Source organism: Tasmannia lanceolata, unplaced genomic scaffold, assembly GCF_043159265.1.
Source record: "Tasmannia lanceolata isolate RefF3 unplaced genomic scaffold, GAP_Taslan_0.1 ptg000011l, whole genome shotgun sequence".
NCBI lineage: Eukaryota > Viridiplantae > Streptophyta > Magnoliopsida > Canellales > Winteraceae > Tasmannia > Tasmannia lanceolata.
In genome coordinates, this window is record NW_027518688.1 from 13,103,151 (window position 1) to 13,128,792 (window position 25,642).

General features: G+C 39.3%; 2 protein-coding genes across 2 annotated transcripts in view; one reads left to right on the forward strand and one right to left on the reverse strand.

The window, feature by feature from the left end:
* The window catches only part of LOC143886155 (DnaJ/Hsp40 cysteine-rich domain superfamily protein), a 45,551-nt gene extending 35,125 nt beyond the window's left edge, over positions 1 to 10,426 (forward strand). Inside the window, exons 4-5 of the mRNA XM_077390110.1 lie at positions 1,347 to 1,443; positions 10,078 to 10,426. Coding sequence (XP_077246225.1) covers positions 1,347 to 1,443; positions 10,078 to 10,156 — 176 coding nt within the window. The 3' untranslated portion in view covers positions 10,157 to 10,426. The remainder of the gene's footprint in view (positions 1 to 1,346; positions 1,444 to 10,077) is intronic.
* A 7,021-nt stretch (positions 10,427 to 17,447) lies between these two features.
* LOC143886920 (uncharacterized) lies at positions 17,448 to 22,001 on the reverse strand. Its single transcript, XM_077391096.1, has 3 exons — positions 21,847 to 22,001; positions 21,594 to 21,702; positions 17,448 to 18,248 (listed from the first exon to the last, which is right to left on the reverse strand). Exons 1-3 carry the CDS (start codon positions 21,999 to 22,001, stop codon positions 17,448 to 17,450), a joined length of 1,065 nt encoding a protein of 354 aa, XP_077247211.1.
* Positions 22,002 to 25,642: the final 3,641 nt, after the last annotated feature.

Genomic DNA, 25,642 nt, shown 5'->3' on the forward strand with positions numbered 1-25,642 from the left:
GAGCATGGCTCTTCCGTGGTGGATAGATCTGGGGCTGTGGAGGTTGGATTTGGGGCCGTGAGCAGGATTTGGAGTCAAGGAAAACTGCGGAGGTGGCCGGAGGCCGTGAAAGGCCGTGGGTTGGGGGATCCGGAGCCGTGGAAGGCCGGCTATAGGCGGAGCGAGGCCGTGGAGGATGTGGATTATCAGATCTGTTGGCTGTGGAGGATCTGGGAAGCTGTGGATTGCCGGATTAGCAATGGGGTTGCTGGGCTTGGCTGTATGAGGCTGTGGTCTTCGGAATCAAGATCGCTGCTGGTGGCCTGAGGATGGGCGTGGTGGCCAGTGGCAAAGGAGGTTGCCGGATTCTTGATGACGGTGGCGATGGCTAAGACACCCCCGGCAGAGATGTCTTTTTTGGAGGAGATGTAGGAGGGGCTAGAGGTGGTAACCATGGAAAAGGAGGTGGTCGTCGGCGGGGAGGATGAGCTACTAGTGATTGGTGGTGGTACGAGGTGGAGGCCGCCGGAGATCCGACGATGCTGTTGGGTGGTTGGCTATCGTGCACGATAAGGTGCGCACGATCAGGGGCGATGCCAGAAATTTTGCACGAGGGGGGCAAAAATTATTTTCTATCTTAGGGATGATTGGAAAGGGGGGCATATTTTTTTAAAAAGGGGGTAAGTATAAAAAAATATTAAAAAATAAAGGTATATTTTTTTTCCCAAAAAATTAAGGGGGACAATTGTCCCCCTTAACTTTCAAGTGCCATCGCCCCTGTGCACGATTGCTCTGGGCTTTTGAGCGGGATTTTTTAAAATCGAATTCGGAATGTGGTGGAGAAGTTTGTGTGACGTGGCAGGTCACGATCTTGACTTGGTGGGCCCCACAATATGGCATTTTTTGTTGGATTCGATACAATTGATGTTATTGGGTACTGTAAGGGGTAATGGGTTTTTCTTTTGGGCCAAGGAGAATGCTCCTGGGCAATTCATACTATGTAAATCTGGTGGGACTACTGGTCCCCATTGTAAATTTTGCTGGTATGAATATATTTGTCAATTTTAAAAAAAAAAGTATTTACTATGAGTGCCTCCTTAATTATACTTTCCTTATTGCTTATTAACCTAGCAACACTTTTGAGGAATTTTCTTTATCTGAACAAAGTGGTCGTCGTGACTGTTACTTATCATTCTGTAAACAAATAGCTGGTGTTTGGTCAAATGTACATTGGGAAGTCCCTTTTTACATGTTCTTTTATTTCATTATTTATTCAACCATTTCTTTTATTTTTTGATTTTCTTCTCTTTGAAACACTTAAATCTCTCAGCAATCAGAGATTGATATCTTGCTATTAAAATTATCAGGTGCAAAAGTGTGTACCCAATGCGAAGGTTATGGAGTCAACTCTGTTGACCACTTTAATGGGCAGTTTAAAGCTGGTGGATTATGTTGGCTTTGCAGGTATATCTTTCAACCATTTCAAACATATGTATTATCCTTTGTCTTTATTGCACGTATAAGAAACTAAAAAAGGGGCTTCGACTCCAACCCTAAGATAGATATCAACCACAAACACAAAGGTTGCTTATGTAAGTTGCTTGTACCATTGGTAATTAACTCATTAGATGCATCCATTGCATTGCAAATTTATCAAATCAAATTCATTGTTATCATTGCAATGTTGTTTATGCCGCTAGTGATCATTTTGTTCAAACTTGGTTTGGTGTTGACGAAGATTCTAATTGTCTGAATCATATTTCATAAACTTGAAAATGAACCGACTCAAATTGACTTGGTTGAGTCACTGGTGAATGAATGAAAACTAGTGTATTTTCGTTTAAAAATACATAATATATGGAATTTGTATTGACACCCATAAGTATAGTCATCTGCACACAAACTAAACATGTGTTACATGCCGAATTTTAAGGGTGTTCATACCATACGGTCCATACCAACCTCCACCCCCTCGTGTTATATATATATATATATGAGGAAACTGTTGATGCGCTTAAGCTCACCAACCTTATGGTGCGCTTAAGCGCCCAATCACATGGGTCCCACATTTTCTGTGGTGATCCAAACCATTCATTTGCAAGGTCCTATCGTAGATAGGGGGTGTACCAAAAATCAGCTCCATAGGATCATCCTAACCCCTCCATTTGTGGAGGACAAAACTGGGCAGATTTGTGGATGGGTTAGGATGATTCTATGGAGCTGATTTTTGGTACACCCCCCATCTATGTAAGGACCTTGCAAATGAATGGTTTGGATCACCACAGAAAATGTGGGACCCATGTGATTGGGCGCTTAAGCGCACCATAAGGTTGGTGAGCTTAAGCGCACCAACAGTTTCCTCTATATATATATATACACGGAAAAGTGACCGTACTCGGTCGAGTAGATAAGCTTATCTACTCGGTCGAGCTAAAAACAGTGGAGGCACACATTTTTTGGGTGATCCAAACCATTCATTTGAAAGACCCTTACCTACATAGGGTGTCCACAAAAAATCAGATCCATAGGATCATCCTAACCCATCCAAATGTGGAGGGAAAAATAGGGAAAAATGGGCGGACACAGTTTGTCCAGAAATCTGACCATTTTCCCTCCACTGTTGGATGGGTTAGGATGATCCTATGGGGCTGATTTTTTGTGGACACCCTATCTAGGTAAGGACCTTTCAAATGAATGGTTTGGATCGCCCAAACAATGTGGGCCCCCATTGTTTTTAGCCGACCGAGTAGACAAGCTTATCTACTCGACCGAGTATGTTCACTTTTCCCATATATATATATATATATAGAAAAGGGTTCCTGCACACGAGTGCAGGAACAAGGTGGGGGCCCACATTTTTTGGGGGTCCAAAGCATTCACATGGAAGGCCCTTCCATGGATAGGGTGTGGCCCAAAAATCAGCCCCATTGGATCATCCAAACCCTGTCATTTGTGGAGGGGAAAAATGGGCAGAAACATGGGCACACAGTATTGGGTTAGGACGATCCAATGGGGCTGATTTTTGGGCCACACCTTATCCATGGAAGGACCTTCCAAATGAATGGTTTTGATCCCCAAAAAAATGTGGCCCCCACCCTGTTTCTGCACTCGTGTGCAGGTAACTTACCTGCACACGTTTGCAGGAACCCTTTTCTCATATATATATATATATATATATATATATATATATATATATATATATATCTACTTCTATATAGCAGAAGAGAAAATGTTTGAATTTTTTAAATTTCTCCCAAAATTCTAAGAGAATTACACATCAGTTTTTTTGACTTTTTTTAACAAAGGCACCCATTCAACCCACATATTTTCAATCATACCCCCTCCTTTATACTTTTTAACAAAGCAACATAATTTCAATCTTACCCCCCTCTATGCTTTGTTAATAAAAAATCTATAGGGTGATCTTAACCATCCGATTTAAGAGGAACAACATATTATGGAAACCTCTATAGATTGGAGGGCTAGGATCAGCCTAGGAAATGATTTTTGGGGCACAACCTATTTATGTTGTGTTCCATCACATGGACGGTTTGGATCAACCTATAATGTGGTCCGTACAGTTCTTTGTCGGCCCGTGCATCGCACGGGGTTTTTTACTAGTATATATATATATATATATATATATATATATATATATATATGAGGGCGTGGTTTATGAGCTCTAGCTCAGGCTGAGCTAGAGCTTAGAATACACCATCTCCCATAGTAGTTTGACTCATCCAACCCATTCATTTTACACTACCTCACATAGATAGGGTGTTCCTAACAAACCAGCTCCATACCATAATCCTAGCCATCCGATCTATAGGACCATAATTAGCCATCTATTCTAAACCTCCACAAATCATAATCCTAACCATAGCCATAACCATAACCATAACCCTAACCATAACCTATAAACTAAATGGGTTGGATGACTCAACCAACTATGGGAGTAGTGGTTTCTGATCTATAGCTCAGGCTGAGCTCGAGCTCAGAAACCTTTTCCTATATATATATATATATATATATATAGAGAGAGAGAGAGAGAGAGAGAGAGAGAGAGAGAGAGGTGTCTCTAGTCTGCTGACTAGAGATCATTCTCTAGTCCGCCGACCAAAAACACATGGGTCCCACCTTATTTGGGTGATGCAAAGCATTCATCTGATGGGCCCTGACATAGAGAGGGTGTCCACAAAAAATCAGCTCCATAGGATCATCCCAACCCTACGATTTGTGGAGCTTAAAATGGACGACTATAAACTGCCACAAATCTGTCCATTTTTTAGCTCCACAAATCAAAGGGTTAAGATGATCCTATGAAGCTGATTTTTTGTGGACACCCTATCTATGTCAGGGCCTATCAAATGAATACTTTAGATCACCACAAAAAATGTGGGACCCATGTGTTTTTGGTCGGCGGACTAGAAAATGATCTCTAGTCGGCAGACTAGAGACACTTTTCTCATATATATATATATATATGGGAAAATTGTGCGCTCGAGCACATATAAGCTTATATGCGCTCGAGTGCACAAAGCAGGGCGGGCCCACATTTTTGTGGTGATCCAAATCATTCATTTGAAAGGCCCTTACCTAGATAGGGTGTCCACAAAAAATCAGATTCTATGGATCATCCTAACCCCTCTAAAAGTGGAGGGAAAAAAATGGGCAGATTTGTGGACAAACAGTCCGTCCATTTTCCCCTCAACTTTTGGATGGGTTAGGATGATCCTATGGATCTGAGTTTTGGTACACACCCTATCTATGGGAGGGCCTTCCAAATGAATGCTTTGGATCACCCTAAAAAATGTGGGACCATGTCTTTGTGGCACTCGACCTCATGTAAGCTATATATATATATATATATATATATATATATATATAGGGAAATGATATCTGCGCCAAAGTGTTTTGATAAACATGCGCTCCACTTGTTTGTCGTGTAGTATTTAAAGGACTTTAAGAGCTTTTTGAGAACCATAATATCCTCTGACATCCCTTTAAATACTACACAACAGACAAGTGGAGCGCATGTTTATAAAAACACTTTGGCGCAGATATCTATATCTATATCTATATATATATATATATATATATATATATATATATATATATATAGAGAGAGAGAGAGAGAGAGAGAGAGAGAGAGAAAGAGAGAGAGAGAGAGGGATATTGTTTGTGAGCTAAAGCTCAGGCTGAGCTAGAGCTCACAAACACTATCTCCCATAGTTGGTTGACTCATCCAACCCATTAGTTTTATAGGTTATAGTTAGGATTATGGTTATGGTTATGGTTAGGGTTATGATTTCTGAAGGTTTAGAATGGATGGCTAGAAATTACGCTCCTATAGATCGAATGGTTAGGATTATGGTATGGTGATGGTTTCTTAGGAACACCCTATCTATGTGAGGTCCTATAGAATGAATGGGTTGGATGAATCAAACAACTATGGGAGATGGTGTCTTCTCAGCTCTAGCTCACGAACCGCGCTTCCTATATATATATATATATATATATATATATATATATATAGAGAGAGAGAGAGAGAGAGAGAGAGAGAGAGAGAGAGAGAGAACGGTTTCTACACACAAGTGTAGATTAGTTATCTACACACTAGCTTAAAATACGGTGGGGGCCCACATTGTTTGGGTGATCCAAAGCATTCATTTGATGGGCCCTCACATAGATAGGGTGTGCCCAAAAAATCAGCTTCATAGGATCATCCTAACCCTTCGAACTGTGGAGGCAAAAAATGGATAGATTTGTGAAGGTTTATACACGTCCATTTTACCTCCACAAATCGTAGGGTTGGGATGATCCTATGGGGCTGTTTTATGGAGCTGATTTTTTGTGGACACCCTATCTATGTGAGGGCCAATCAAATGAATGGTTTTGATCACCCAAACAATATGCCCTCCACTATATTTTAAGCTTGTGTGTGTGTGTGTGTGTGTGTGTGTGTGTGTGTGTGTGTATATATATATAGAGGAAAGTGTTGGTGAGCTTAAGCTCACCAAACTTATGGTGAGCTTAAGCGCCCCAATCACATGGGTCCCACACTTTCTGTGGTGATCCAAACCATTCATTTGCAAGGCCCTATCATAGATAGGGTGTGTAGCAAAAATCAGCTCCATAGGATCATCCTAACCGCTCCATATGTGGAGGACAAAAATGGGCAGATTTGTGGACAAATAATGTCTGTCCATTTTGACCTCCACAAATGGATGGGTTAGGATGATCCTATGGAGCTGATTTTTGGTACACACCCCATCTATGTAAGGGCCTTTCAAATGAATGCTTTGGATCATCCTAATAAAGTAGGCCCAATGTGATTGGGTGCTTAAGCTCACCATAAGTTTGGTGAGCTTAAGCTCACCAACACTTTCCTCATATATATATATATTTGAAAAGTATATATATATATATTTGAAAAGTGACATATATTTATTGATACTATGAAAGGTACAAAGGGGAGAAGAAGTCCCTAGAAACATTATATGGCATCTGTATAAGCAATTCAGGGCATACTCTGAATTACCAAAGGAGTATTGGGACTATCAGTCCTGCACATTCGATGATCATTTTACTCTTTAGATGAAACACCGTATACTTTCCAAAAGCACCCGTATATATCTTCCAATTTTAGGACACCCTCCAGGACTTCCCACCATTCCTTACTTTCTTCAGAAAACAAAGTTAGGATTCCCCAAGTGTATCATCCATATAACCTATTACTTAAGATTCAGTCTACTTTTTCATCTTTACTTTTTTCTCCATCCAGTCAGATGCTATGTTCCAACTCCAAAAAAAGAAATCCATCTATCAATTTTCCAAAACAAATTAACAAAACTAACCCTTAATTCGAGACTATCACACACACTCGCTCAGCTCCACCATTAGGATCCCAATATCCAATTCTAGTTCCAAATCATCAGGGAAAAAATTCGGGGCAAACTGTGGATAGGGAACCTCTTCCACTGGGTTCTTCCGGATAGCTATAAGCTCTGCTATCTTGCAAATGCAAAGGGTTCGTTTTGCCTCCCATTCAAGTCGTCTCAAGTTATTAGTATACTCCAACCAGCGCCGGAAAAAAGGAAGTTTATACACCGGTATACAAATCTCCTTTATATTGAGTGTACCTGTTAGAGGGAAGAACTCTTCAGCAATGAGTTTGTAGTCCTCCTGAAATTGCTTCCACTGTCGCTTGATAATCCCTTTAACTTGTTCTGGGATGGTGGGGGCTTCCACCGAAGCTTTTGCAGTATTGTATTGCAGGCTACGAACCCATCGACGATGCTGAAACCACTCTGTGTAATCTAGAATCTCTCTCCTTAATCTCTTATAGGTACGGGGAGCAGAAGAAGAAGAGGAAGGATCAACCATTCTCTTAACCACTAGATAAGGGTAGTACTTACCTTTGCTGAAGAATACGAACAAACCTGATAAATTGACCTACTCTCCCATTATATACCTATAGTTAAATAAGGCTCATTTCTTCGCGTCCTTGGGCCCACAATCTCTTCTCGATAGTATCAGTTATTACAAGATTTTGTTTCTTCCCGAACAAGGCAGTCCTGATATCGACAAAAAGAGCCGTCACCACAATCCCCTATGCCAGTCCACAAGCGCCCTTATCCTTTTTCATTCTAGAAGATGATAACCACAAAACCACATATACTCCTAACTTACTCAACCCTCCCACACAATAGAAATGTCCAAAATTTTACCTAATAAGAGGCCTATCTTCCAAATAGGAGGCCTATCTACCAAATAGGAGAACTCCTCATCCACAAGAAACGAGGAGATTACAATGCAAGGCGGGCTTACCAAATGAATCCAAGGGGGGCCCAACTACTTTTTCCTTTATCTTGGGCAGGGATCCCCAACAATAGTCTGCATCAGGCTTTTTTATTTGGGGATTCTTCACGCAACCCTCTTTACCTCTTTCCAGAAGGGATGGGATAGTTCCTTTTCTGAAAGTACCTAAATATTTCTTGACTCCCGTAAAACGTCCTTTCCTTGACCAAGTGCGAAAAGGACCGACATGCCTTGAATGGCTCTTCGCCAGAGATTTCTTAAACTTTAACCCATTTCCCGTACTAGGGAGGATTAAGGGATAGTTCGGGCCACAGGCAGGAGGCCAATCTGACATGGAGGGAGGTTTGAAATTTGAATTCAAAGGGGAGGGCCCCGAGGGTCCAATGGCTCCCTGGCCAAGGTTTTCCGGCGAAAGAGCGAGCGGACATTCCGCCACCAACACAGAGTTTTCCGGAATTTGAGAGCCAGCATTCAAGGGGCAGAGCCTGATAGGAGTGGCTCTTTATTCAAAGACGATGAACCCCTACTTCCCAAAGATTCAATTCCAATTGTGGAAACTTGTCCGGAAACTTGAATTTGAATAGAGGGTGGTACAAACTTCCACCACGGAGCAAGAATCTTAGCAAAGAAAAAGTCATACACTGGTTGTGGCTCCCTTCCATTTTTACTTATAGAACTCGACCAAAAAGATTACCTAGAGCTTGAACTGTTGATGTGGCCCATACATGAAGAGGAATGCCATAAAATCTGACCCAAAATTCCTCCAGCCCCGGGGAGAAATCTTTGGTCCAAGGGAGGAGGGAATGGAATCGATCTTCCCACATATCATTGCCTTTGTCCAGGATCGATGTAGCTTCTTGTTCCGATTCGAAGATAAATAAAACTTCGTCCACTGATAAAAGACATGGGCTTGAAAGGAAAGGGAGGTTCCAGATTCGTTTGGCCCACCGCCAAAGATCATAAAGATTATCGTTAGCCAGTATAGAGAGGGCCGGAGATCCCGACTCTTTAGTTTTTCCAATTAGACAACATCTAAGTGACGATAATCTTGATTCCACCTCCTTCCCCAACATGGAGAGGACCAGAGAGCCTACATTAGAGATAGTGGAGATTGTCCCTGAGTCGGGCCAAAGATCATCTTCATTAGGATCTGATTCGGGATCCAGATCATTGTATTTTTTACCCAAAGACTGAATCCCATCCTTTGATCCCAAGCAACATCTCCGGCATCTGACTCTCCAACTCTCCAACTAAAATTAAAATATTTACAGGAGGGGCACCACCAATCAACTAATTCCTCATTTAGAACCCTCAATACCTCTCTCTTTTTCTTTTCTTCTTCTTTTTTTTCCACTGCCATGAGTTTAGGGGAATACTTCCAGGTGCATGTTTCCGATTGTGTTGCTTTTCCTAGCGACAATACCGCCTCCATTGGAAGTTCCGATAAGCTCAATCGTCACAATAGCAATCCCCCTCCATTTTTCTTCTCTAGACTTCCCCCACACCCCCTAATTGTATTTTTCCCCTATAGATAGCTGAATTTTGATGGGAGTGTCGTTGACAATCCGGGGTTAGCTGGTATTGGAGGGGTCATAGGGGATTCGAATGGAAAGCCTATCAATATATATATATATATATATATATATATATATATATATATATGAGAAAACGGGAGTCACAACCACCTGCAGGCCCCGAAAATGACATGTTAGGCTTTCCATTTATATATATGAGAAAAGAGTTCCTACACCCTAGAGTAGATAACTTATCTACTCCCTAGGCTTAAAATACAGTAGGGGCCACATTGTTTGGGTGATGTGAGAGAGAGAGAGAGAGAGAGAGAGAGAGAGAGAGAGAGAGAGAGAGAGAAGGGAACCCTTGCATAAAGCAGAAGCTCGCAGATTCGATTTTTCCTGTGGTTGGCTATATATTTTACATTTCTGATGTTAACATCATCGGCTGAGTCATTCTAGCACTTCACTCGATTTTCTAAAAAATAGCTTGGCCGAGTTTTAGGTTGTTTCAGAAATATATTGTCTCTTACTCTTTACGGTCATTGAATTTCCTCTGATTTTAAGATATAAAACTGGCCGTGGTTCTTGTTTAGATCCATCTTGGACCGTCCTTATCATTGCATCTTTACTCTCTATCACCTACCCTAGCTCATAATTCTGTGGTTGAATGCTGATAAGTTTTGTCATCCTTGGGTTCTAGACCAGCTAATAATGCATGCTGTTCCATTATATTGAAGTATTTATTATTTAATTTTGTTTGCAGGGGTAAAAGAGAGATTTTATGTGGGAACTGCAATGGTGCAGGCTTCATGGGAGGTTTTATGAGCACTGCAGATAGTTAAGTCTGATTTGCCAACTATAAGCCTTCAAGACCTCAATGAGGATGAAATTAGTTTCAAGGTATGATCAATCGAAGTGTCTGTAAATGCATCAGCATACTGTCTTCTTATATTCTTGAAATGATAAAGTTCCAAAAAGGCAACAAAGGATGACGTATTGTGTTTTCATGATAGTTACATGTATTATCCAATGTTCTATGTATTAAAATATTACTACCAATATGTCTCCAGTACAGTAACCTTTCTCTATTAATCTCTTTATTTTTTCTTGAATGGTGGTAAAATTTATTATGATATAAGACAACCTTTTTCTATAATCTCAAGGAGTGCGAATGCTAACACATTTATAAATAATATGATTGAAATGCTGCATAAAAGCCCTTTGGTGGATAATATGAGTTTTTGATTGATGCAAGTACGTGACTAATAAATAATTTTATTCCCAAATACTCACAAAAAAATCCCAGGATTAATTAATTACTTTTCTCTGGGTTAAAGTATAAAATATTAAATAATGCCTTTCTCCAACAGCTTAACCTTTTGGAGTTGTTGGTAAGTTTCTAACATGGTATCAGAGCGGCCGATCCGGCCCTGACTACAAATTCCATCAATTCCATTTTCTGGCGGACGGCCGCCTGGCATTGCACCAATTAGTTGTTTCCGCTGCTCTCCTTCCTTTGGTTTGTTTCTCTTCTTTGTTTTCAGTGTAGTTTCAGTACTAGTTTTGTTCCTTTGGTTCTGTTCAAGATCTTGCTCTCGATATACCTTGCTTGTTTTCAATGTGGGAACTGTTTTGCTTTGCTTTTGGGTGCCTGTTCGGTAGCTTGGTTCTATTGGAAAGGTGTACGAACAGATGCCCTCAGATTCTTTAGATTCCAGTGGGTCTGTTCTTCGTGGGCTTTTCGTCTCAATTTATGATAGATAAAACCAACCAAGCAAAATTGCAGACTTGGGATCCAAAGCTAGGAATCCATGAACAAATCTTTCACCATGAAATTGGAATGGAGCCCTAGTCTACTGTTGCTCATTTATTTCTACTGCTATTTTTATTCTACACCTATTTATTGGTGACCGGCTGCTTTTCAAAACCTTAGAGCCTAGTCTCTAAATAGATTCACACTCTTTCATTATTATCAATTTGCATCTCCCCCACATTTGAAAAAGCACTCCATTCTCATGCTAATTTTCTGGATTATTTGTCTTGCCTTTAGTTCTATCTAATCTTTCCACGATATGTCTTTGGTGAAATACTACGCCCCTTGTCTGTTTTTAGTCAAACTACCTACGTTTTGAAATTGATATTGCCGCCCCTTTCCAATTTTTCCCTTTGCATTTAAACTCCCTATTTTGATATCAACACCCTCCAGAAAAAGGGATTTCATTCTCAAAATTCATATTGTTGTGCTTTTCGGCCTGTTGTTTGTGAATTTTATTTTTGCCACCATCGTCTGTCGTTCATTGTCGCTCATGTTATTTTCTTTTTCTTACAAACTCTTATTTCTCAATTCGTCTCCTATTTCAGTTGAGGTACCTTTCCTAAGGTGCGTGCCTGAAATATTGACCCATTTCAATTGAGGTGCTTCATTCATTTTGAAGTGCGTGCCTGAAGGAGGATTTTTAATTCTATGAGGATCGGTATTCAAAGCCGACCCATGCTGTCTTGCCCATTGAGGCTCATTTTTGCCCATCCGGCATTGGTCAATTGTGACCCATTCTGGCATTGGTCCATAGTGATCCATTACTACTCGCCCATCGAGGCTTGAATTTTGTATAGCCCATTGAGGTTATGATTTGTTCTGATCCATCTCTTTGCAGCACATTAGAAAAGTGGCGTCTTCTTCAGCAATACATTCAGCAATAACATCAAGGGATATTCATCATCAAATTTTGGCTGTGCACTTCAAATGAAAGGATTCTATTTTCTTATGAAGAATTCTGGTGGAAAGTTCTATTTTCATAGTGGGGAATTTTATTGTAATCAAACATATGTTGATTTTTTCTATCCACATACGTTTGAGGGGGCATGTTAGAATATGTGAGATCTCACCGTTGGATCAGGTTGAGATATCACCGTCAGATCATCTTGGAAGAAGATTGGGCAAGTTGCATAATTGGGGCAATCTATATATTAGGGAACCTAATTAAATTAGCAATTAGGTTAGATTAGGATGATTCTGTCTTTATATCTTTCCCTAATTATTCCTTGTCTTTCTATGTTTATGTTTCGAGTGTTCTATATAAACACTCTTAGTCTATTTGTAATGTATCCAAGAATAATAGAATTTCTCTAAATTTATCAGAGCCAAAGGTCTCGAGTTCAAACCTCCTGGATAGCAAAAAATCCACATGCGATAGTCGGCCCAAAGTGGGACCACATGTGCCACATGTTTGCCAAGTGGGCCACACGTGCGGGGGAGTGTTAAAGTATAAAGGATAAATAACGCCTTTCTCCAACAGCTTAAGCTGTTGGAGAAGTCGGTAAGTTTCTAACACTATGGAAAATTATTTATGTTGATTCTTTCAAATCAAAACCTCTCTGTGGTCCACAAATCTCAATACACCAATGATTCCTACGCTTCCTAGATTTTAATTCAACAACTACAACACCTAATCTATTAATCTTGGTGTTGATCTGAAGTGTTTCCTCTAAAATCAGGTTATGCACGCGTGCACACACACAAAAAAAAATAAAAATAAAAAATAAAAATAAAGAATGGGTCTTTGAACTTTTTGCAGTATGCATAACTTTGTGGGAATAACAAAGACTTCAAGAAAAGACAACCCTATAAGCAAGGACTCTGAAAAGTTTTTAGTAGTTAAAGAACGCAGTTCTGCAAAAGGTTCATAGCACCATAATCATTGAAAGAACTCAGTTTGCTCTCATATCTGTTTGTGAATAAGGTTTAGGGAATCAAACTTGATGTTTATCAATGTATGGAATGCTGTTCAAATCTCTTGGTGATGCAAGTAAACTGCTAGGAATAACCCAAGAGCAGAATACTTGCTAGAGAATTGAACAATCAAACAAATAATCTAATAGAGCTTCACAAACAATGTCAGAGATAAAAGACAACAGATTTGATCAAAACATGATCAGCATAGGCAACTATTCATTAATCTCCAAAAAGTATATCAAAACTTGACATCTATACTCCCAAAACACCTTAAAACCCTAGTTTAATCCTAACCATTGGTATATGACCAATTTTATCCCTTAGATCAACTTAATTAAATCCTAACATCTATTCTAGAGAATCCTTAAAGTAGAGATTTTCTATGGTGTAAGCCCTTATAGTCCCATATTTTTCAAAAAGTATCGAAGGGCTGGGATCATCTAAAGGAAATGTTTTTGGAGAACAACCTATTTACCTTGTGTTCCATTTTATGGATGGTTTGGATCATCCCATCATGTGGTCCTAGGGATGAGCATTATTCGTTTAAAACCGAAGTAACCGACCAAACCGAAATAGTTCGGTCATTTCGGTTCGGTCATCAGGTTAATCGGTTCGGTTTCGGTTTTCACATTTTACAAAATCTGGTTTTTGGTTTTGGTTTTCCCAATAATTATTTTGGTTTTACCGAAAACCGAAGTTCTATAGTCCTATTCTTTCCTAGGAAAGGTAAAGAGAGTACAGGAGGTTGTGCCAGGTGGGTTCACATCATGAAGACTCAGTGGAAGTGATACACTAACCTTGTTTTTAACTCAAACAGCCCCTCTAATGTATTTAATATCATTATTTCTTTACACTAAAGGGGTTGTACCAACTACCAAGAAGAAAAAGGGGCGAACATATAATTTCCAGCTTTTAATGCATAGTTGAAAAATCATTGACTGGCAGCCTGTGATAGTCAAAAGTGCTGCAAGGAGTTGCATCACATTAATGACTGATTAACTGTCCATTACTTTCCAATTTATGGAAAAATGATATCTCCACCCCTTTTGTTTGCAAAAAAACGTGAAAATACTTAAAAAGGGAGTGGAGATATCACTTCCTTTGAGAATACCTAAACTTTTGTCGCAGGAGCTTTGATTAAAGTTTATTTTCTTTATTTGCAATATACACAAACATCTGGTTTGTTCTTGGGATTTTCTTCTTTACATGAGGAGAAGATATGGCAGAAATAGCACAAGTATTTGTATCCCATCTTCTTGATGCAGTGTTTGGCAAAGAATCGGCATTACAAGACATTAAATCCATATGGGGTTTTGAGGAGGAGCTCTTTAGGGTTTGAACAGTATAAAAAAAGGGGAAAAAAAAACTAGAAGGGGGTTTCTCATGCTCTCTCTCACTCGATTTAGTTAAGAAGAAAGAGAAGAAGAGGCTTGTCATCTCTCTCAGATCCTCCACCTCCACCTACACCATCACTGTGAGTCTCTCTCTCTCTCTCTCTCTCTCTGTCTCTCTCAATTTGGTCTTTTGCTTAGGAAAATTGTTGTGTTGTGGTTAGGTTGTTCAATTCTGTTTTACCCGAACTAACCGAACAACCAAAATTTTTATTCGGTTCGGTTTCGGTTCCAATTTTGGATAACCGAAATAATTTCGGTTTCACGATTTCGGTTTTTTCGGTTCGGTTATAACCGAATACGCACCCCTATGTGGTCCGTCCAGTACTTTTTGAAAAATATGGGACTATATGGAACGGACACGATGATGTGCCTGGTGTCTCATCATAATTACGGTATTGTGCTATCGATAGTGCGAGGCGATTGTATATCATAGCTCTACACCTTTGTCAATCTACAACACATTGGCAAAGCCACCAAACGATCACGACATAATCAAAAGCCCACTACTTATTAAGGCCGCTTAGGGCCCACTCGACTTGGTCTCCACACTACCACTGACAAGGTGACCAACCACTCCTTCCCTTGCTTCTTTGCTTGACCTTGTTTCCTATATTTACTGTTGTCCCATGGATTTTTTTTGATATTTCGATTGTGTGGGTATACACACTATGCACACAAAATGGATGCTTATTCTATTTTCATCATAGAATGATTGTATTATTTGATTTTTTTTTCTTTAGATTATAATCAAATCAAAAGTTCTCGAGATATCAGAATTTGTAGGAAAAACTTCCTTCATTCATGAGCTTCGACAAAATAGTAATAGTTCCGTTCATTGGTATACCACATAATATTTATACTTAATATTTATACCTTGTGGGCAATGAAGTTTATGTTCATTTTAAGTGACTCTCAACGACTTCTCATTGGCTCCGCGCTCTATTCGGTCGGAACCCCGAATAACGAAAGAGTTTGTTTGAAAGGCCCGATATTATTTCATTGAGTGAACCAGAATATTTTCTTTCAGTACCCATTCATTAGTTTCTAATTTAGAATTATGGCACATCAAATTTCAATTTACCCTACCCCATAATAAGTCCTTTTGAGCTCCCATCCCTATTTCTATCCTTACTCCTATCCATTGCTTTCCCATTTCATTCGGATTTGAAAAATCAAATCAATTCATTCGCATTTCCTTTTCTCGTTCCTCCCTTCAACCCACTCAAACAATCACAGACAAAAACTCCTTGTCAGCAGCCACCGAAGAAAGATGAGGGAGCATCTCCATCAACAACCTCAGAACACCATCTGTTGAACCAGAACTTGGACCACCCTTCAAAAGATATGCGGGCAGGGTAGAGCTCGACAGAGGGTTCGAGAATAGGGTAGGGTCCTGTCCTTAAAATTCTGATAAGAAAAGGGGCTGGTCCCTTATGCATGGGGCCAGTCCAGGTCAGAAAAGCTTTGATGACTCAAGGTTCATATTAGGGAAAGAAGAGCGAGGGGAAGAGGGGGCCTCTCATTTTGTTCTAGGATTCTTCCTATTCGTGGGTCATTTGTGGCATGCGGGAAGGGCCTGTGTGCTATGCAAATCCTCAACAGTCCTACACAGATCATCCTAACTCCATTTTGTGGATGGAAAGCTTATTGGTAGGATTCTATGGAGTATGTTCTCTCTGAAATCAGTAAGTCCAAACGGCGGAGGCCCGAACCGGAGGTTTTCCTCCAATCTAAAACAAAAGCGTGGTCCCTTCAGAAGTTCAGTTTTTTCATGGAGAGCTCGTTCGTCTCGCTTTATTACAGGACTTGGAGAAATGCACTTGTCTTAGAATACATCCTTTCTTTGAAGAATTACCAGTAGAGGCGTCCATTTGGACCGTGCTATTCGGGAACGATTAGGTTGCAGTGTTCAGTGTCGAAGAGTACCCTTTTATTATTAACCAACATTAAGATGGAAGAGTCCCGCCAATATTCCCAATGTCCCCGCTGCAATATGATGAGAGGCTATTCCTTCCGGAACAAAAGGATCAAAACCTTCTGCGCCACCACTGGATTTACATATTGTACTTTTCCGGTTCGACCATAAGAATCGGACACCCATATTCCGGAAAAAAAAATGAATTAACCAGAATCCCTCTTCTTGTATTTCTTATATTTCTACATCTAGGATCCAACCCGTATCATTGATAATAATAGGAATTGAACCATTATGGCTAGGAAAAGTTTGATTTAGAGGGAGAGGAAGAGGCAAAAATTGGAACAGAAATATCTAAGGAGTTTTTACATGGTGTAAGCCCTTATAGTCCCTTATTTTTCAAAAAAGTACTATACGGACCATATCGTTGAACCAGACTGCCCATAAGATGGAACACAACGTAAATAGGTTGTTCCACAAAAATCTTTTCCGTAGGATAATCCTAGCCCTCTGATCTATAGAGGTTTCAATAATATGCAGTTCCTCTATAGATTGGAAGGCTGGGATCATCTTATGGAAATGATTTTTGGAGGAACAGCCTAGAAGCATATTACATGTTGCTGTTCTAAAGATTCATGTTTTCTCTACAGAGGGCCCGACAAAATCTAGTGAAATTTTACTGAAAAGTTAAATAAAAATTTTATTTGACTAGAAATAATACGCTGAAGGGCCGTATGAACCCATACTCAGCATCCCATCTTTGATATTTGACCCAACAGCAGCTCACTTTTTAAGGAGCTACCCTTGGATCAATTATCAACCGCGGTACTTCTATTGTACCGCCTTTAAGTGTTTATACGGCCTTTAATCATATAATTTCTCTCGATTGACTTAGGCCTATGGGGCCAGCAATGGATGTTACGATTATCACTAGTCCTCTTAAAAAAGAATCATACATATTATCCACAAAATATAGAATGCAAAGTATAAAACATGTACGAAGAAGTACATCTACTTTCTATGGGCCAAACTCTTCCTCAAAGGGAAAGGTAGGGCCCACAACCAGTTCTGTTTAAGTACATCCTTATGCATCACTTTTTATTCCTTCTGGTCAGAACTTTCAAAGTAGTAAAAGAGTCATACTTAAACTCGTGGGCTTGGAAAATCTCACTTGGAATGATTTTAGTGTAAATATAGAACGCCATGCTAGCGATAGCTGGCCCAGCCCAAAACACCCAATGCCCTTGCCAAAGGTGGCCCCCTCTAACAATTGCTGGCCCGATACATCGTGCCGGGTTCATCCCGGCACCAGCGTACCCTCTCTTCGCCGTTAGTGTTGTCGATATAAATGCAAGGAGCCCGATCAATAGACCGATGATCGAGCACACTACAACGGGTCCATGGGCTGTCAGTTGTCGGATATCAAATGCAATCCCTACAGCATAGAGGAGAACGAATGAGCATATGATCTCGAGCCATAGGCCCGTGTCGGTATCGATACCGACCTCAATGGGCCCATTTGGGCCCGGGGTGATCACTGTGAGGGTGCACCCACCGAGTGAGAAGTTGCTCTCTACGGCTGCGCTTGCTACGGCCTTGAGTCCGAGCGCACCGATCACCTCACCGATGCATTGGGCCATGATGTAGATGGCGGCTCTAGACGGGGAAATGAGGCCGAGGAGCATGGCAGAGAAACTGATCAGGGGGTTGATGTGGCCACCGGAGACAGGGGCGATGGCGAGGATGAGAATTGTGACAGTGAGAGACACGAGAGCGGCAATCAGTATGTTGGGAGTTTTTGTGTCGGTATCGAAGGAGGAGATAACGATGGTGTCGATCAAGAAGACGAGGGCTGCCATTCCGAGGAGCTCCGCCACCGCTGCTCGCCACACCTGAAAAATTGAAGCACCAAATTATTGGAATTGGCAGCAAAGAGCAAGGGTAAATTTGTCATATAAAAAGTCACCAGCCATGCATAAATCTCGTGGGATGTTTTTTCCCTTCTACTTTTCAATATTTTTTTTTTGAATGGTAATGAATTGGATTAAATAAAAGAACGATCAGCCCGGAGATGAAATTGATCAAGCTACAAAGAAGGAAAATAACGGAAAAAGAATAGCACAATCACTTCAAGGGCGAAGAAAATCAAACAACTCCAAAGTTTTACGTGATGGAAGGATATGGAAGATCCCTCTATTCTATCCATAATCTCGTCAAACCATTGACCGAACTGCCAAAGATGTGAGATGAAATACCCCAACTATCCCCATGTAAATTCGTCCCTTCCCTTTAAGTGGAGGGTGTTTTCATCCTCACCTTAATGATTGATTAGGGCTTCCTCTTAAGCTAGTATAAATACTAATCTTTGGCTAAAAACTACAGAGAAAACCCTAAACCTTCTTGAGGAGGCTGTGGGAGAAGAGCAAAATCTTGTCAGAGGCTTAGGAGGATCGGATTTTGAAGCCGGAGATCGTAATCAAGGTAAGAAATCCTCCTAAACTTTGAAAACACGTTCGAGGAATTGTGAAAGTAGGAAGTTGTTCTTTTCTCAAGATAGAGATTCGTTGTATCTTCTTCTCTGGGTATGTTCCATCTCCCTACCGTGTTCCTCGGAGTCTTGTTGTCACAAGAGATCCCATAAAACAAAGGTTTGGTCGTTGGAGCCAGGAAAAGTAAATACACGAAGTTTTACCCTAAACTCTAGATTTCTACCAATCGCTGTCTGATGGTTTTCTGGAGGCCGGGTTGGATTCGTTGGAACCCTCTCATCCTAAGGAGTCCAACGGATCCAACAACTATTGATTTCGATGATCGGAGTGCAAGTTATAACTGTTTGAAATTGTAAAACTAGAAATAAATCAGAAAAGTTAGGGAAAACCCGAACAGAGTACACACGGTCAATCGCATGGTCGACCGTGGGAGACTGTTCGTGGAAGTCCACTGGACGGTCGACGGTGGAGGGTCCTATCCGTGCGGTTCGATTTGCGGGGTTTTTTTTTTTTTTTTTTTCCTTGGAGTTTTGGTATTCTCCTCATGTGTTCTACATCCCTAAACCCCTCTAATGATGAGGTGATGTGTGATGATAGGTGATTGACCCTTGATTGGGGAAGTTGAGAAAAGTCTTTTTGAGGTATGTTTTATGTTGGATTTATGGGAATTCGTACGCAAAAAGAATTAATAGTGATTTGATAGGATACGTGTTTATATATATATATATATATATATATATATATATAGAGAGAGAGAGAGAGAGAGAGAGAGAGAGAGAGAGAGAGAGAGAGAGAGAGAGGAGAGAGTTGTACACTCGACCGTACCTAAGGTTAGGTACGGTAGAGTGCCAAATCACATGGGTCCCACATTTTTTTTGGTCATCTAAACCATTCATTTGCAAGGCCCCATCATAGATAGGGTGTGTACCAAAAATCAGCATCATTGAATCATCCTAACCCCTCCAAAACTGGAGGGCAAAATGGGCAGATTTGTGGACAAACAGTGTCTGTCCATTTTGACCTCCACAAATGGATGGGTTAGGATGATCCTATGGAGCTGGTTTTTGGTATGCACCCTATCTATGATGGGGCCTTGCAAATGAATGGTTTAGATGACCAAAAAAAATGTGGGACCCATGTGATTTGGCACTCTACCGTACCTAACCTTAGGTACGGTCGAGCGTACAATACTTTTCCTCATATATATATATATATATATATATATATATATATATATATATATATATATATATATATATGAGAAAACGGTTCCTACACATATGTGTAGAGAGTTCTCTACACACTAGCTTAAAATACAATGGGGGCCCACATTGTTTGGGTGATCCAAGCCATCCATTTTAAAGGCCCCCACATAGATAAGATGTCTACAAAAAATCAGATCCATAGGATCATCCCAACCCTACGATTTGGGGAGGTAAAATGGATGTCTTTAAACCTTTACAAATTAGTCCATTTTTTACCTCCACAGTTCGAATGGTTAGGATGATCCTATGGATTGATTTTTTATGGACACCCTATCTATGTGAGGGCCTTAAAAATGAATAGTTTGGATCACCCAAATAATGTGGCCCCCACTGTATTTTAAGCTAGTTATCTACACATATGTGTAGATAAGTTATCTACACATATGTGTAGGAACCGTTCTCTCTCTCTCTCTCTCTCTCTATATATATATATATATATATATATATATATATATATATATATATAAATATAAAGGAAAATGATTGTGAGCTTGAAGCTCATATTGCTTATATGAGCTTGAGGGCCCAAACACATGTGGGCCCACATTGTTAGGATGATCTAAAGCATTCATTTGAAAGGTCCTTACATAGATAGCATGTGTACAAAAAATCAGCTCTATAGGATCATCCTAACCCATCCAAAAGTGGAGGGCAAAATAGACAGACACTGTTCGCCACAAATCTGCCCATTTTTGCCCTCTGCTTTTGGACGGGTTAGGATGATCCAATGGAGCAAATTTTTGGTACACACCCTATCTATGATAGGGCCTTGCAAATGAATGGCTTAGATCACCACAAAAAATGTGGGACCCATGTGTTTGGGCCCTCAAGCTCATATAAGCTATATGAGTGTCAAGCTCACAATCATTTTCCAGATAATTCCTATCTTGGTTGGATTGCAAGGAAAAAATTTCTGATGGAAAATTATTTCTTTGGAAATTTTTTTCATTAATGATTTTAGAGGGGAATTATTCTGATTAGTTTAGAGGGATAACGTCAAAAATATTGGAAGAGATCCTTTTTTTAGTCAAAAAATTGGCTAAAAGGTTAACAACTTGGTAGGATTTTGCAAGATTTTTGACAAAAATATTGGAGGAGATCCTATTTTTGCCTATTTTCTAATTATTTCCATAAATATTTGTAGGGAAATCAAAATAGGCTAAAATGGATTGAACGGGTTGGGGGTAAGTTTTCCATTTTAAAATTTTTAACAGAGAAAATTGAGGTATGTTAGTTTTAGGGACCGCTAAGCAATTATTTAGCCATGTATGGACTAATCAGCAAAAATCCCTTTTTTTAAGGGTTGGTCTACAGGTGGCACATGTGGCCCTTCTTTTGGGTTGGCGTGGAATTTTAATATTAAGGAGTTTTGAAGATACCATGTGAAACAACCAATTACTCCAAGAGTTTAAGCTGTTTTGAGATGGCGTTATTTAATCTTATATACTTTAACAAAGAGTACTTTTTCGTAGTTTGTTTTTACCTTCAAGCAGAAGAACTCCCTCAATCCCAACCTCTCGGAGAGTATTTGGCCAAAGGTGGTGGCAGTGGAACTGCTCTTCCTTTCATCATCAATTTTCCATTCTTCTGACCTGCAAAATATAAAACTATTACTCTCGATGTTCAATAAATTAAATCTAATTCTTTCTATTGGCTGTAAAACCGCCTTTAGGACTTCAAAAGTGAATGGAAAGATTTCAAACTAAAGAGATGGGTATCAAAATAGGAGGGTGTACATGTTATCAGTTCTAACAACTGAAAAGTTCTCGCCTTGGAGTGGAGGAGAGGGGCTGGATTCTGTCCACGGATTGGAGGCTTTCTTCGTCTCAGGCGACTGCAAAATTTGCAGCCATCTCTCACCTCTGCCTTGTTCCTTGTCTTCTTTCTTCATTTTCTTTATTTGCTTGGGTGTGTTATAGATCTTTAATCTGAGAGAGAGTAATTAAAAACCATACCTTATGTGATCCGATTAGGATTAGCACGCACCTTTAACGAAGTTACAGACGCCAAAAGTGATAGCGGCACCCACTTTTTACTTGGAACACTCTTTCTGACTTTGGAGAACATCCATCGATATTGATATTGGCAATCCTATTCGTTTATAATCTATTATAATATAGCAAGATATGGGTACTTGACATCAATTATTATTTATTCGTTTATGAAAAAAAGGTTTAGATTTCTATTTATTCACCTTCTATTTTCAGGATGTTTTCCGAATACGTAGGTTAGAATTTTTTCCCGTAAAGTAGAAATTAGCATGATTTCTTCCTAAATCAAGCTTACACTATCTCTAATGAACGTTTCTAATCTCTCTCATGCATAATTGAGAATAGTGATATAGTAACCGAGTAGTGGAAGGGGAGTGGAACTGAACAAATAAGCTCCCCAACACAACACATTAGAAATCTTTCCCTTGATTTTTTGTTGTTTTCTACATGTAAATGGCAAAACTACCCCTCCCATGCCATGCTGCATGTAGAGATTTGTTGATCCCACTCTTGGTTCCACTCAGTATCCATAGCAGTACTCTATAATTAATTTTAAGATGGTCCAATTCATAGGATTATCCTAACTGTTCATTTGTTGGGCCAATATGTGCACCCTGTAAATCATCTCCATATGATGATCCTAACCCTCCGATCTATAAGGGTTAGGATAATCATTTTGAGATGATTTACGCAGGGCAGCCTATTTATGTTATGGCCCAACAGATGAACGGTTTGGATCATCTTATGAAGTGGGCTCATATTAGTTTTTGAAATATACTACACTACATGTGCACAAACATATAAAGTCTTGAGAATTATTGGAATTTTCAATGTAAAAAGTGTCCCCTTTTGGGGCAATTGGAATTTATAAGATCACTAACAGCATGGGTGTAAAATAGTGGGCCCCACCCATCAGAACATGAGGTGTAAATAGTGGGCCCCACTAGATCAAAATATGAGGTGTAAATTGTGGACTCATGGGTCATGGGGAGATTGTGGGCCTCACCTATCAAAACATGAAATGTAAAATGGTGGGCCCAAAATGTTATAACAACCATTCTCTGCCCCTGGAGCAAATTCCTGGCTCCACCCCTGGTCTGCTGTATGGGTTCTGGTTTTTATTGCTTTTCATTGCATTTGAGTTTACTTCTGTCGTAGGTTTTGAGATTTTGTTCGCTTTGATTGGAGAGGGTTCTCAAGCCACATCAGCTTGGAAATCTCCGTCACGGATTTTGTGGACTATCTGATGTCAATATGAGCAAGTTTTTAGTCCAGCCCGTTCAATTGTAATTTAGAGGGACCTTCTATTTCCCTCAAAATTGTGGAAAGTAATATTTTCCTTGCAAATAAAAAATGACTGAGGACAACTTGGAAAATGAAAAAAATGGTGAGGTTGGTGGTTTTGTAATTACAGTCTCTTCAACTGGAGAGCATCGAAACATGGATTTTTTGTTTTTATTTTTGTTGTAGTAGACTTCAACTGTTCACTAGAATTCATGCTTACACATGAGAAATGAGTTTATTAATTAATAATGACTGGCTCAATTTTTCTCAAAGAAATCCACATTAGACTCCACTGACAAGGTTTCCTATGTAAGGCAAGTATGCTTGCCCTAGCTAATCTCCACTCTCAAAGTTTTCCTTGATTCCATCTCATTCATGTTCCCGCTTTTTAACCTTACATTAAACTTTAATAGATTCTGTTTTGTTTTCTCTCTTTTTTTTCAATATACTTTTTTTCCTCTCATTTTTTGTATCCAAAAAGCATAAAACTCTTTTGGTTTATTGCATATCATTTTCTTGAACAAATTAATTTCTCTTGAAAAATGATTAAATGCTTCAATCTTTTCATTTTTCTTTTCCATAGATATCTATTTTTGATCTTTTTGCTTTTCCCCATTTAAAATTTTAAATGACCAAAATGCTTAAATGGTTTGATCTTTTCCTTAGACATATCTATATATCCAGTTCATTTTTTCTTCCTTTTTTTTTTTGTCAAATCTTTACGTTTTCATTGAAATTGAATGATGGAGAAATTACACTCTAATTTTGTATAATTTGCTTATGAGAAGTCAATGACCGCTAACTATATTCCCTTCCTTGAGCTAATTGATAATGTGTATGTTTGGTGACAATTGACAAATGATTGCACATAGAAAGATGATACACCATTGAATTGCAAATTCTATGAACATACTGTGTTTCCATTTTTTTATCGCACGGGTTGCCCACTTGTATATATGTAAAACAGAATCCTGGACAACGTGGGTGCGCCACGTGGCACCCCTTCTACACCAAGTTTCCTTTCCTCACAAGATTCACGATTAGGAAAATAATTAGTAAAGTAGCTGATTTTTTGCCTAAATCTATTTAAAGCTAAATTACTAGATTTTCATATTCCGGGATTTTCTGCTTAGGCTTGATTATTGAGAAAAACTAAATTACAGGATTGTTTCGTATTTTCCCTCGCTAAAAAATTTCCCACTTTTTTGCTATTCTCGAGATTACGTAATATATCTATCTATATCTATACATCTATATCTATACAGATATTATAATATTAATTAATATATAATAAAGAGGAAAGAAGACCAGCAAAGGCCAATCAGATAATTCTATCTATTTTGTAGAAGCAAAGATAAGTAAGTCGAATGTTCAGATTCAATGGCCAGAGTCCATGGATTAGGAACTCTTGACGGATACAATTTTGCACGGAAAAAACTAATACGTACCTAGATGGGTCCCACTTCGTGGAATAGGTTAATTAGATATTTTAGTTAATAAGATCATATCTTAATATATTTAGTAGTTAGGTTAGATTAGGATAGTCTCTAATTAGCTATTTCTATTCTTATCATAAGATCTTTCTAGATCTTTCTATGTTTATGTTTAAGTGCTTTATTGATCCTTCCCTCGAAGTGGATCAAGAGGCCGATCTTCCCTCTAAGAAGATCAATCGTGTTACGAACCAATTCGGGTTCATAACAAGAACCTCCCTGTTTCCCTGAAAATAAATCCCGTCCGGGTTTCAGAATCCGTACGAGAAGAGGATAGGTTTGGGGGGCTCTCCCAAGTAAAAAAAGAAAAAGGGAAGAACGTATCATTTCCCTTGGTTACTTTGCTTTTTTTATGTGGGCCAGTTTTGGGCAAGCACTCTTAATTTTAACTGATATTTATCAAGGCTACTGATATTCGCAACAAGATATTTTAACTAATTGCACATATAGAAAGACGCCTATTGCGGCTACAATTTTGGGATATGGGATACTAGGAATTTTTTATTGCCTATTTGAAATCGTTTTGAGAGCTTCCCATAGTCCAACAAAACATCCTCTCTTAAACTCTTCTTCCTCACCATCGCTAGAAGAAGAAAGCTAATCAAGCACTCTTCCAAGAAGAAAGGAAAGCAGTGAATAGTAAAGGTACTCCATATTCTATTTGACCATATATTTTTTATTCATTGCTCTTCTATTGGCCACTTTCCCTGGGCTCTTTTGTTTCCTTATTAATTGTGTCCATTAATCTCTTGAGAACCAGTTCT